Genomic DNA, 14,183 nt, shown 5'->3' on the forward strand with positions numbered 1-14,183 from the left:
GCTCGGCTCGGCTCGCTCAGCGCGGTGCGGCAGCAGCGGCGGCCGCGGCCCCCCCAGCTCCGCGCCGCTCCGCGCTGCCCCCCTCCCCTTCGCCCCCATGGCCACCAAAATCGACAAGGAGGCGTGCAGGGAGGCGTACAACCTCGTCAGGGACGATGCCACCGAGGTGAACTGGTAGGTGACCCCCGGCATCCCCCCGGACGGGCAGCGGTGCGATGGGATTCCCCGTCCTCTCTGCGCGCTTCCCAAAGGGGGACTTCTACAGACCTTGTCCCCTTCTCCTCTCCCCCTCTTCCGAAAGGATGGGGTTTTTTCAGTCTATTGTTCCCCATCTCCTCCTTTCCCTTCCTAAAGACTGTGACTGTTAAATGTATTCTTCGCCTTCCCTTCCCCCATTCCTAAGGCTGACTTTTAGATGTGTTATTCCCCTTGCCTTTCCCGCATCCCGAAAGGTGACTTTTAACTGTATTATTCCCTTTGTCTTTTCCCTCCCCGAAGGGTGACTTTTAAGTACAATGGCTCTACAATCGTCCCTGGAGACCAAGGGGTAGACTATGAAACCTTCAAAAGGAAGTGCACAGGTAAGCTTCGTCTCCGTCCCTTTGGCCCCTTTCCGCCCTTCCTGCTGCCCGGTGCGAGGGGGAAAGGATGGGAGGAAACTTGGGGGGACTGGGATTAGTGCTGCTGCTTCCCCGTGCCTGCCCTGCCCTGCGGGGTCGCGTTTTCAGCTCCACAGAGTGCAACTGCCTCAAGTCCATAGTCCAGCGGGTCCTTTGTCTCACCCTTAGACTTAAGACCGTTTCGGCTCCTTCTCCCCTCTTTGCACAATCTTTCACTGCTTCTCGGCTATAAACCCGATAAAACCTTGATAAGCAACGGTCGCCTTGTTTGGCAATGCAATTTCAGGGCAAAACCGACTCAATTTTTGTGGCTAGAAAGATGCGGTCTTACAGATCACTGGGAATGAAATACTTCTAAAATTCTTCTGAAAATCACAGCACTAAAGTAACTGCAGTTGGAAGGCTTGGGGGGATTTTTTAAGGACGTGAAACCTGAGCGGAGGGTGGTCATTGCAAAGCTGGGCTCGAACAATACCGCCCTGCGAACAATCGCGGATGTGGCGTTGCACAACCGCAACTGTTGCGGCTCCAGGTTTAAACGTGGCAGTCGATTGTTGAGCTGCCGGCTGCGGAACATTCAGGGCAGGAACAAAGCCTGGGGAAAACAGGAATAAACTGAGGAGTTTAACTTCGTCTGGTCGTGACTTTTGATGAGTTTCACAAAAGCGGGTTTTGATTTTTATCTCGGTTTTCCTCCTGTTTTGGCTGCTTTTGGTTAACAATGTCACCAAGTGATGTGAGACACGGAGCATTTTTGATTAATACTGGATTATAACAAAGTCTTCCTCGCTCAGCCAGTTACTGTACAATCAAGTGCTATGGTTCACCTGTATTTTTAGAATGATGTGTCTGAACTGTGCAGGAATCGTGCATTGAGCAGTCTCTGCCCTCTCAGGGTGGGGCAGTTCCCGGGGATACCTCCGGCAGTCCCGTGGCCGTGGAAACAGCAGTGCCTGCCCGTGGGGCTGTGAGTCCCAGGGCTTGGCTGTGCTTTATTGAGTGGAAGGGGAGAACTTCCAGGAACGTAACTGAGGGCAGGACAGGTCTGATCAATCATAGGAGAAGAGTGTATTTTAGTCCTTGGAAAGGAGCCATGAAATGAAGATGGTTTAGGCTGCCCTGCTACGATGTTGGCAGTGGGGTCTTACTGAGATTAACACAGCTGCATCGTTTCCAGCTGTTCTGGAGAACCTGCAGGGAAAATTCTCAAAACTAAGAGAGGAAAACTCCTGTTGTAGTTGGTGTCAGGAGAGATGGTCACTGCACTGCAGGAACTCCTTCCCACTCAACTCTTTTTGGTGGGCAACAGAAGGGAAAAAGCAATTACCTGGAATCTAGGGAATCCCAGGGCTCAGCACTTTGGAAGTTCATGGCAGTGATTAATTGTTCCCTTGGGAGGTCAGTGACTTCGGGATCCGAGTGCCACGTTCTCTGTCTCCTCTCCTGGCCAACATAACTGAGCATCTCCGGTGTCTCCAGACACCTGAGGCTTGCAGGGGAGCCTTCCCCATTTATTTTTCTCTCCTTATCTTTATACAGTCTATGTCTTTCTTTTTGTCTGAGCTGATTTTCAATGTTTTTTTCTGGATGGCACCCCCTTAAGAACTTCCTCTCCTCCATTCTGTGGCAAAGGGAATCCTTTTAGAAGTGGCTGTGCAGGCAGAGGGGCTTGCAGGCACTGGTTGGGCTGGCTAGGATGAGGATAACAGCTGATGGAGGCACACACTGCACTCTGGAGTGCGGCCACATTTGTGTTCTTGACGTTGCTGGCACGGGCCAAACCCGTTTATAAACAGGATGTCCAAACCAAGCTGGCCCCAAGACAGAAAAAACAGGAAATTTTCTGTATTTTAGAAATAATCTCGGTAAGGGAAGAGTTAAATACAGGGCACTTGTGGGGTAGGCTGTGGCCTATTGTTAGCCTCTAATGGGGAGCTAAATCCCTTAGAGCCGCTCCATTGCTCCCTTTCCCTGTTCCTTCTTTCCCTTTCCCTTGGCATGCACCTGGTGAGGGCTGTTCTCTGGCAGACCAGGGCCAAGAAACTGTCCTCAAAACCACCTCTGGAGCACAGCTGTTAGAGGCTTAAAAAAAAAAGCAAACTAAGGTGCCTGGTCCTTGGCTGAACGCTAGAAAGGCTCTTCCTCCACCCGCGAATTAGGGTGCAGCAGCTGGGGAAGGAAGAGATGCAAGTTTTGGAGCCTCCATCTGTGCAGAAAACCTTCACCTGGCCCGCTAGACATAGTCAGGAATCAAACCTTGTACCAGCAGTGAAGTTGGAGCTTTCCTTCCCATCTGGAAGAAAGTCGAAGTAAAGTTGGTTGGAATATTTCAGTAGAAGTCAGTAAAGAAGAGTAGCAAGGGATGGGAAAAGCTGCTAAATATTATTCCTTCCTGTTGCTACATCTCTTTCCTCCTGATCTCTTCCATCTCCTTTTACATTTCACTGGAGGGGAGAAGAGCTGCTATCAATGCGAACAGCTTCAGAAAATGTGATTAAAAATTTAAAAAACCCTGCTATCAGAATAAACTTCCTTGTTTTGAATTCCTATTGTGTGAGAAAAACTGCTCTGAAAGCCACAAAGTGCTGCAGCTGCCTCTGGTAGAAGCTGAGCATCATTTGGTGGTTGAAGGTGAGAGCCGGAGCTGGGATTGCAAATCTCAGAGGGCGAAGAGTCACTGCCAGAGCTCGCTCTGTTCCACTTCCTGCACCAGCCATTTCAGCGGCATTCTGAGCTGCAAACATCTGCGCCCCCCTTTCGTTAAGAACCATTCTTATTAAAAGCACCTTCGTGCACATTGCTCCCCTCCCGGGCATCGGGTGGCAGCACGGGCGGGGTCACTGTGTGCTCATTCCAGTGGCAAGGGCTTTTCTACCAGTTTGGAAGGCATTTGCCTGTGGTGGATGTCCTGCCTCATGCAGTGGCAGAGGCTGGGGGGGCTGGAAGGGGCTGTTGGTAACAGGGCTGTATTTTTGCTTTTTTCCCCCCATCCATAACCCTTTCCATGCCCAGCCCATCACTGACTCTGCAAACCTCCTCGGGGAACCAGCGTGGTTGGGGACAAAGGGAAAGGAGAGAAACTGAAATTGCTTCTTTTTAGAGGAAGCAGCAGTTCAGGGAGGGCTGTGTCAGAAATCAGCTCTGCACACCTCCAGCCCCACTCTGGGGCTGCTGGAGGGGCACATGTGACAGAGGTGCTGAGCTGGGGCATTGAGGCCCACGCCCTGAGCCAGGAGCTGCTGCTGTCCCTGCTGTGGGGTCATTCCTCCACTGCTCTACTCTCAGATACATGTCCCACATCAGACCTGCATCTTACAGATCCTGCTGGGGAGGCCTTTTCTCCCCAAGCTCTTCACTGAGCTTTGGGTAGGAGCAGAGAAGTTTAACACAGAGCATCATTAAACTACCACGGTTTCCCATCCCCCTGTTTGGGGACAGCAATTGCCACTCATAAAGGAAGGAAACATGGAAAAAAGAGCTTCCTCAGTGCCCTTTTGTTCAGGGTCCCGGGGTGATGCTGCAACACAGACTGAACCCTGGACTTGTGCATGTCAGTCGCTATCGTGCTGGTGCTGTCAAGGTCTGTGTGTCACAAGACAACTCAAACACTGGCTGGGAGGAAGCAGACCCTGCTTTAGAGCCAGGCATTCATCTTCTCTGTCCTCCAGAGGCCAGCCCCACATGTGTGAGCACCTCTCCTCCAGCCTATCCCAAAGTAAAGCTGAGGAGGTCGGTTTAAGCCACTGGCACATCCTTGTATGATTAGGAGGTGGCTGCTGGTGGCTCTTCCTCTTGCAGCCCTGCCTAATGACCAATGTCCTGCCTGTGCTGGCCCTTGTCTGACCCAAAGAGTCCGGAGACCAAAGACATTTATTGTGTCAAGGTCATTAAACACTCAGTGTAGACACCCCCTGCGTCTTCTGGTTGAGGACTGTTTTGCTTGGGCTTAACAGCACAGATTACTTCTGCATTAAACAAGGACTTAATTCAAGGCTTCTGATCCATTTTACTTCCCAGTTCCAGCTCTTGCCTCTGCAGATGGCCTGCCTCCAGAGGAAGCATTAATTTGGTGGTCAGTACTACGTGCCATCAGTACACTTTGAAAAAAGCAGCTGAGCTGGTGCATTTGAAGCCAGAAACAGATAAGAGTTGAAAGTTATTGTATAGAAGGATGTGAAAGCTCTTAGGATTTTTTTTTTTTTTTATGTTTTTAATTTCAAAGTCTTATAACTGGTGATGCTGTTGCTGAGAAGAGTGGAATGAGTTACAACAGAAATGACATCCTGGGAAGCTTCTGTGTGTGCCAGTTGTACCTGACTGCCCTGGACATTGCCTCAGTGTCTGTGTTAGGAAGCAGCAGAGCATCACATTGGCTCTGTCTGTGGTTTAATTTCATTTTTTTTAGTGTGTATTCTGCCATTAAGCAGTAGAGTGGTCAGAAGACTGGATTCCCCCCCCCCGGCCCCCCCATACCATATGTGAACAGCTGTTTTCAATGCATCTCTGACAAAAGAAATAATGAGCCTTTTATTTGGAAAGCCCCAGTCCAGATAAATAATTGCAATGACAGCATGAAATGGGATAGTTATTCATGTGTCTGAAAAGATCAGACCAAAACCACACTGGGCATTCAGCAGCAGGAAGAACAGAAAATCTTTGGTCTGAAATAAATACCCTATAAAATCATTTGGGGTTGACATAAAATATTAGAAAATAGAATCGGCTCCTAATAAAAATACAAGGTTTTTTGGGATTTAGATCAATTGTCCCATAAAGCCTGAGCTGCACATTAAAAAAGTAGGAGCTGTGAGTTGAGAGATCACCAAGGTTACATTGGCACCTCAGGTTGCAGGAAAGATTTGTAAAAACACACGAGGACATATAATGAGATAGGTGCTTATCTGCATTTGGCTGCATCTTAAGTTGCTAAAATGGGCCTTGTAAATTACTCTCCTACTGCTTTTGTTTTTCCTCTTCCATGTTCATCTCTCCTGCTTTCCCTTACTGGCTATTTAAAGGAAGACCTGGGGCCATGGGTGGCTTATGGAATTTGTCACCCTGCCCCTGTGCCCTCCCTGCCTGTGTGAACGTGCTCTTGGAAGGGTCACAGCGATCTCCTGGCTGCCAGCTGGAGCCCAGGCTTAGCCTGGCCCTGGCTATGGACAGGGTGTGGACCTAGGGAATATTCTCACTAATTTTTGTGGGAGTAACTCATCAAGTCAAGGTCTGCAGTGATGGTAACTCTTTGGTTTTGTGATGTTTAATTAAAATGTCATGTCTGTGGGTCTGCCTCTGCCATCCCATGGGAGGCACAGGAGCAGGGAAAGAAGAGCTCTGTACCCTTTGCCTGCCTTTTGTTTTGGGCCTGTCTGGACACCCAACACCACCATTCCTTCCTTCAGGGAAGAGCTGGATCTCCTTTTGCTCCCACTCTGCCTTCCAGTGTACGCCCAGGTCAGGAGAGAAACCATGACTGTCGCTGGGGTAGCAGCAACCCCCTGCTGGCTTCACTGGACCAGAGAAGCCCCTGTGGGGTCGTTTTCCCTGTCCACTTGTGTCCCTGCACTTATATCAGCCACCCTGTGTTACCTGGAGAAGGTTTGGTGCCACAGCAAAGCCCTTGGTGGCCCTGGGGTCAGACATGTCTGAGATGATTTAATGAACACATCAGGGTACAGCAAGGCAGCACTGCACAAGATCTGTGGGCTTAGCACGGGGTTTAAGAGGAAAAAACAGTGTAGGAAGAGGTAGGGAACGTTTGTGTCTGCACCTGTAGCCACGTGACCACAGGGCTGACTGAAGAGGTGGAAAATTGACAAATTAATCTAAAATTAATCCAATTGAAGTAAACAAATTCAATCCTCATGGAACCGGTCCTGCACTGAAGTAATTCACTGCTGGACAGAAGACAAAAGCAGGTCAGTCCATCACCTGCCTTGCTGCAGGTGACCTTGATTCAGCAGGCAGGTGAAGCTGGGAGCAGTGTTTCCATCGTGGCACATCTCTGGCTTGGCCATTCAGAGCCCTCAGCCTGAGAACCGTGACACTCTGCCAGTGTATTTCTTTCCTGCAGCTATTATCTTTTGCTGATGAGTCACTGCATTTGAATCTAACGGGGAATTTTTCAGCACAGCTGAACCAAAGCACTTGAGTGGATGTAGAAAAAAGGAAGGATACCATGAAGGAAATCTCCATAGTTTGGCATCAAGCTTTGCTGACAGCCAAGGGCAGCTTAATCAGAGTATTTGGAAAATCCTGCCTTACTGATAAATAAAGAGTTTGGAGAGAAATACTGAGTGATGCTCGTTGAGGCATTCATTGTGCTGCTCGTTGTTTGTCCAGCCATTGTGAAAGGAGTCGTGGTATTAATTAACATTGTTAATTTCTGCTGTTTGGATCTTGTGAGATCTCAAATAAAGCTGCTATTTCTGTTCCCCCCAGATCTGGTATTTGCTTCTCTCTGCCCTGAAATGCATGGCTCAGTAGCCAGGAAGGGGGTTCTAGGCAGGATTTCCTCTTTCAGGGGAAATCTAGGCTGTCTCTCTCTGATTCGTTCTGCTCCCCTCACTCCCAGCAAATTCCTAAAACCACCGCGAGTGGTTGTGCGTGAGAAGGGAGTGGCGGATGTTAATGCCTTGAGATTTCCCGGGGAATTGGCACTGATGGCATTGATGACTTCCAGCGTGGGGACTTGATGTGGCAGGGTAGAACTGATTAACTGTGAAAGAGGAAATCTGGGAGCATGAAAGAACTCGTGTTTTATCCCCTTATCACTCTGAACATGCTTCAGACTAATTGTGAAACTCAGCCACTTCTGCTCAGGGATTTTGACCTGCAGTTGGAGAGGCTTATACCCAGGCTGAGCTAGTGCTAAAAACCTCTCCATCCATCCCTGATGCCCTTCTAGAAACAGAGACATGTTAATTGCTCAGGGCTCCAATCCACATTCCCTCTTGCCTTTGTGTGCAGCTGCTGAAACGCTGCCGCGATTCACACACGGCACAGCGACTTAAGGCATCGCGTTTGTGCTAAATACCCTGGGCTGAAGACTGTGGCAGCTGAAGAGCCTGTTCTGCCTCCAGTGGGGATACAAACTCCATGAGGAGACGGGAGGAGATGGGACCCAGCTGGGGTGTGACCCCTTCAAGCCCCCACAAGTGAAGCAGCCCCAGGAAATTCTGCCCAAGAGGTGACTCAGAGCCCCAGTCCAACCTCAGGTGCTCATTAAACTTACTGGGACTGAACGTGGTGAAGTAAGAGTTGCTCATACTCGGGTGATCTCATGGGTAAAAGCTGGAATTGCTGGATTTGGCTCTCTTTAGTGTCATAGAGCTGCTTTCAACCAGGATGGGCAAGCACTGAAAGTTCTGCTGAGAAGCAAATCCTGCTGCTGCCAGTGAGCTGTGGGTTCATGTAAAATGGGAGTTATTCTGACAGATAAATTCATAGAATCCCAGAATGATTTGTGTTGGAAGGGGCCTCAAAGATCATCTTGTTCCACTCCCCCTGCCATGGATAGGGACAACTTCCACTATCCCAGGTTGCTCCAAGCCCCATCCAACCTGGCCTTGGACACTCCCAGGGATGGGGCATCCCTGGAACTTCCTCTCTGTGCTGCTATGAAAAAGCACTGTTTTTTTCATGTTCATTATCTTTTTCCATTCTCTTTATTATAAAGGGGCATATTCCAGCCTTCAGGCTCTGTAACAGCCTTTGGTAGAAGGGTAGAAGGGATGAAAACCCCACAGGCTCAAGGTGGGAAGGGCAGTGACACCAGTACAGCGCAGGAGGTCCCAGCACTCGATGACATTAAAGTGCCTTCCAGCACCCTTCCCAGAGGAGCCACAGAACAATTCTGGGCAGAGCGTGGCCTCCTTTGCTGTGGGAGCTGGGGAAGCAAGGCTTGTTCCTGGATCTGTTAATTGTAACCTTAGAGGATTTACTGTCTCGTTTCACCTTGGGTATTTCCTGGCTGTCGCTTCATTTATGGTTCTAATCAATCTTGGGAAGAGGATTTGCTGTCAGAAACAGGAGTCTCCACGTGAGTTTCCTACACTCCCCAGTAGCAGGGTAACAGAGAGAAGTTTGGTTTGCCTGCGCTGTTGATACACAACTCTTTCTCTCCTTCCAAAGATCCATCTGGGTTTTCCCTCTGAATAAGAGCTTTCTCTTTGTTTCTATTTTGAAATCCTCAGAGGAGTTTGTTTTAAACACTGTACTGGCTCACACACACCCCTCTACATCCATTTTCTAGTTTGCCCAGTATTTCTCTGTCAACGACAAAAAAAAGAACAGAGAGAACAAAACAGGAAGAGCAGAGATAGATTTTTTTTTTCAGACTTAAAAAAGTCTTTTAACGAGGGGAATTTGTCTTTGTTCATACTTTGGCAAATCAAAGTGTTAAAGAAGCTCTGAGATACGTCAGCTTGCAGAGAATATCCCAATTTTTTGGTTTTTTAAACACTGATTTCTAGCAGCTTATTTCCTGTGGATGAGCAATCCAGAGCTGCTTCTCCCCTGTCTCCAGAGCTCCTGTCCTGGCTGCTCAAGGAGCGTGCTGGGGATGTTGGCAGTCATTCCTGCACCTGGAGCCTACATTTTCACCTGGCAATTAGTCAACCCAGCAAATCCCTCCAAGGCATGTTGAACTGGTCACAACAAGTGTACCAGGATTACCAGGAGTCGTCTCAAACAGCAGGTTTGTTCTTCTGGTTTGAGTCACCTCCTCTAAAAGGCCTCGAATGACCTCTGAGAGATGAAGAAGCCATGATCAAGAATATTCCACAATTGCACAAGTGTCCATCTGCTCTGCTTTCTGCCACTCCTGGTGGAAGACTCCAGCATCCCTTGGAGCCTGGGGATGCAGGGGGATGGTGCCCCTGATCAGGAAGGCTTCCAACTGCCTGGATCCATGAGTCACCAGGAGATGGAGGAAGGAACTGTTTGAGATAAGAGTCTGCAAGGTTGTCACACATATGGCCAGGCTAAATTAGTCTGGTGTGGTGTAGCACAAGCCAGCTGTGAGACAAAGATCAGCACAGTTCGAAAATCCAGGACTTTTCTCTCCAGGACTTTGGGAGGAGTAGAAAACTACACCTGGACAATTGTAGATTTTTCTTTTGCTCCTTCTTCTCCCCTCCTTCTTGTAAACTCATACTCCAAGTGAGCCAGAATGTTACTGAATGGAAGGAGGGGGAAGGATCAGACTTGCACAGTGGCCAGTTTCTGGTAATGTTATCAAATGTGCCTCTAATCCTGCTATTCTGTAAGAAAGAGATGCCAGGAAATCACTTTCTTCCCTTCTTCACCAGACCTGCAGATGAACCATTTGGCTGAATGTGTAACTGGGGTTCGCTCTGTGCTCTTGACCTGCCTGCTGGCTGTGTTTTAGCCATTTCCACTGTGCTGTGGGGTGTCCAGCACAGCCAGCTTCCTCCCAGTAACTCAGAGAACCCAGAAGAGGCAGAGCTAACCCAGGCAAAGCACACCTTGTAAGCACAGGGCACATGAGCAGAGCCCCTGTACTGCCCCCTGATTCCCAAATGCTGGCATTGAAACACGGGATCAGCACCTGGCCTTGGTGTGTGAGAGCAATAGGCTCACCCAGGAAAACGGGAAGGCAGGGATGTTCCTGGTTTGAATCACTGTATCCCTTTTTGCCTCTGCAGATGATGTGCGATTGTTCGGCTTTGTCCGATTCACCACCGGCGATGCCATGAGTAAGAGAGTCAAGTTTGCCCTCATCACCTGGATTGGAGAGGATGTCAGCGGCCTGCAGAGAGCCAAAACTGGGACTGACAAGACTCTGGTCAAGGAAGTAGTACAGGTAACCTCTTCCTTCTTCTCTTAACCACCAGCTCCCGTCGCTGTTTTCTGTACAGACACCAGCAGGAGGGAGAGAGGGGGAAGGATTGGATCATCCTCCAACTTAGGAGTTAATCCTTTAAAAAGAAGACAGTTTCCTATTGCCTGTCTTCCTCCTAGGAAGGCTTAACATCTGCCCTTTGAGCACTCAGGCGTAAAGAAGCACCTTTTGAGCTTAAGGCTGCCTTAGCTATTTCACGAGGAGGGAATTCATGCACTCCCCACCCTGTCACCACTAAGATGTCTCCCATCCCCTTCCTCGATATGGAAATAATACAATGTTGAATGATCCAGAGCAGAATTAAGTTAAGCAGGTAAAATTAAACAGGAAAACCCACACCCTTGTTTAAACTTCTCTGGAGGCCTTTTGTCTCTGCACGGTGAATTCCTGGAGCTAATCACCCAGAGTCTGAAGTCCCTATTGTACCAATTAACTAACAGCTCTTAATAGCTAACTAGATGTGAACTGGCTTTGTTCGGCCCTGGGCGTAGCAGGGGAAAGAGAAATGTGCTCAGTGCAAGTGAGAACGAACAACAGCCAGGAGAGAAGTGACTCGTGGGGGGCTGCACAGAAACACAGCTGAAACCTGGCTGTGATGGGGAGGATGCTGATGTTAGGAATGCTTTTTCTGGAGAAGTATTTAAAGCAAGATTAGCTCTTCCAACTAAACATAGAACCGGCTTGCCAGAGCCTGAGAAATGGTCTTGTTTATGCTCTTGGAGAAGGGGCTGATGATTAAATTAATCTCTCTCAGTAACTGAGCTCTTGCCCGTGTAAAGAAATCTCCCAACAGGACACTATGAAGGGTAAGAATGAAGCCCCTCTCAACTCTTTGGAAGTTTATATGATACAAAATATTACATTTAGATAAGAAGAATGAAGAAGATAATGCATTCCTGCCCTTCCATAGGATAAGATCTGGTGCTAAATGTTTCAGAATGACAACGACTCACAGGGGGTCTGTTCTCCAAAGAAAGTTCCAGAATGACACCTGAGAGATAGGAAAGCAAGGTTCTGCTCATGGGAAGCAGCTGAAACTGTGTAATTGTAGCCGAAGATGAAATTACAGAGTACTAATGAATGACTCTTGTATGAGTCACTAAGCCCAAGATTTTCTTAAAACTCTGTTTAGACAATGTATTCCTGTTGAGTTGAATAGCATTCCTGAGCACTGTGCTCAGATCTGTCCCTCGGGTCTGTTCCATATAATTTGCAATTTCACTTGTTTCATCTTTGATTAGTAGTCTGTACAAGTTAATAATCTGGTGAAGCATTAGCCATTCTTGGCTGTTACTTAAAAGCTTTCATATTCCAATTAGTCTGTGCTAAGATACAAAAACAATACAACTGGTGCTCGATACACTTTTACTGAGCAGCCTTGTCTACAAACCCCTGCACAGCATTTCTGAGTGTCATGGCAATGGTGATCTGCTCTCCAGAAGAAATTATCTTGACAAGTACTTTGAATAACTCTTGATATGCAACTGAATCCCTCTGAGTGGAGTGAGATAAAAGCAGAACTATTTTCTTCTTTTTATGCCTGTGACCTTGCAGATAATCTGTCGAAATAAACAAGGACAAGAAAGTCCAACTGAAATTTAATAGAGGGAATTTATCCCAGAGCTATTTCACTCGTAGTAGTTCTCTTGGCCCTCAGGTACATTCTCAGTCTTCAGTTTTTTACACTTTTTTATTTGAGATGTGAGTTATACATAAAAAATACACTTTTTTTTTTGTAATGATAAACTACAAATCTGAGTCAGTGTTGGTTCATCATTTGGAATAAGGAGTACCCTAAGGTGGCAGTTTTTTGGTCTGCAAACCCTGAAGGGGATGTAGGTGCAGTTGGCTCTGTGCAGGGCCCACAGGTGCCCTCACCCTGGGAAAGGGTGGCACAAGGAGGCTTTTTGTACAGCTTTGATTTTATGACCTTCACAAGGGATAGGTTGGGACTCCAGAAGAGCAGCTCTTCACTCTGGGAAGCCGTCAGCAAAACCTGAAGGGCCCTCACTATCTTGTACTATTTGCCAAAGCAACCGTGGGTCTTTATTAAAGACCAAAGCGTGAGGGGATTCCTGTTTTGTATCCTGGGCTGTGCTGTGCTGATGAGCTGGGGCTGAGCTCTGCTCAGAGCTGAACAAACACCAATAAATGTTGCTGTTCCTGTGAGACAGAGTGAAAGTCAGCTCAGGCACCGCCTGCCAGCACAACCCACCATGGGGCAGCCCTGGGATAAAGAGTGTTCCCACACAGGGATCATTATGGGCTCCTAGAAGCACCTGCCATAAGGAAAACACAAGGGATATTAACTGGTGAAGAGTAGATTATGGGCTGTGAACAAAGGGATGAACTATTACAAAGCAGAGAGAGGAACTGGGTTGCCCTGGCTTTTGTATTCCTGCCTTGGAAGGGGGAGCAGGTGCTGTGAAATCCATAGGGAGGTGGCTGGGGAAGCAGTGCTCATAGTAAGTGCAGGAGGTTGCCAGAAAATCTCTCAGGAAGAAAGAACAATTGATTTTTAGCTGTAATAACTGTAAAATGACAGGGATGGATCTCATCTGCTGAAAATAGCTGTAGTTCTTCTGATCTGTACTAGATGAGAGCCAGGTCCTCTGGCCCTATTTGGACTTACCCTTATTACCTCTTTAATGTTGTTGGAAAATGGGTTTTGAGTTTATTGTATTTCTTTTGGATTGTAGAAAAATGCATTTAAGGAGCTATCAGGAGCTTTTTTTTTTTTCCCCCACAGACATTTATTTTTCCATCCTTTCCTCCCTAACTCAGCTGGAAATCTTGGATCAAGCCTGCAGCCTGGTCCAAGTAGTTCAGCTGGGAGCAGATTAGAAGCGAGGCCAGGATGGGGAACAAGTGTTTGTCTTAAGGGTCTGCCTAAGTAGTCCTGTGTGAGGCTGCTGTGCAAATGGAGACAGGGAGCAGGGGATGCACTGTTCCATCTTTTATCCACTGGGCTTCTCTCCATGCCGAGGACAGACCGAATGGGGGAAGAAGTGGCACACAATTTCCCATTGCAGGCAGTTGCTTAAGATGTTTGGGAGATCATTTCTGGGGTAGAGTCTAAACATGTCCCTAGAACAATCTAAACAACTGGGAAGTTCATGGAACAGTGACTTCTGCAAGGCTGCAGCAGGAGCAGCAGCAGCAGCCATGTGTCACCTGTGCACAGGGTGACCTGGCAGGTGTGTACAGAGAGCCACCCCGGGCACTGGTGGCCCCTGCACAGCTGCACTCTGGTCCCCAGACCCCACAGCAAGGATGAGCCCAGGCACAGGGGCTGGGGCACTGGGAGTGGCACCCGGTGCTGGAATGGGATGGTTTTAGTGTAAACACCAAAGAACTGGAGACAGGACTTGGTTTCCCTCTGAGTGTTGCTTCCTCTCTGTGAACTTGTTGCCCTCCATGACTGCATTTCCTACCAGGAGATTTTAACTCTTCCTTAGGCAGCATTGGGGTCTTTTTCCTTACAGGACAGAATTCATGTCCTGCAGGACTCTCTCAGCAAAGGGACTGCCCAACCTTTGCCAGTTTGTCTGATTTTCCATGGATTTTGACTCTCCTCTGTTTTCATCAGCACTCCTTCCCCCACAAAGTCATATGCTCTGTTATTTCCCTAATTCATATTCAGGGTAAAACAGCTCTGTTTCTGTGAGCAAATATTCATGGCATTTTATTCATCATTA

At 48.0% G+C, this 14,183-nt stretch overlaps 1 protein-coding gene across 1 annotated transcript in view; it reads left to right on the forward strand.

Annotated features, from left to right (window-relative positions):
* COTL1 (coactosin like F-actin binding protein 1) overlaps positions 1-14,183 on the forward strand; it is a 19,926-nt gene continuing 5,743 nt past the window's right edge. The window contains exons 1-3 of the mRNA XM_032121837.1: positions 1-174; positions 499-581; positions 10,289-10,446. Coding sequence (XP_031977728.1) covers positions 98-174; positions 499-581; positions 10,289-10,446 — 318 coding nt within the window. The 5' untranslated portion in view covers positions 1-97. The remainder of the gene's footprint in view (positions 175-498; positions 582-10,288; positions 10,447-14,183) is intronic.

Source organism: Corvus moneduloides, chromosome 12 (genome assembly GCF_009650955.1).
Source record: "Corvus moneduloides isolate bCorMon1 chromosome 12, bCorMon1.pri, whole genome shotgun sequence".
In the NCBI taxonomy this organism is placed as follows: Eukaryota; Metazoa; Chordata; class Aves; order Passeriformes; family Corvidae; genus Corvus; species Corvus moneduloides.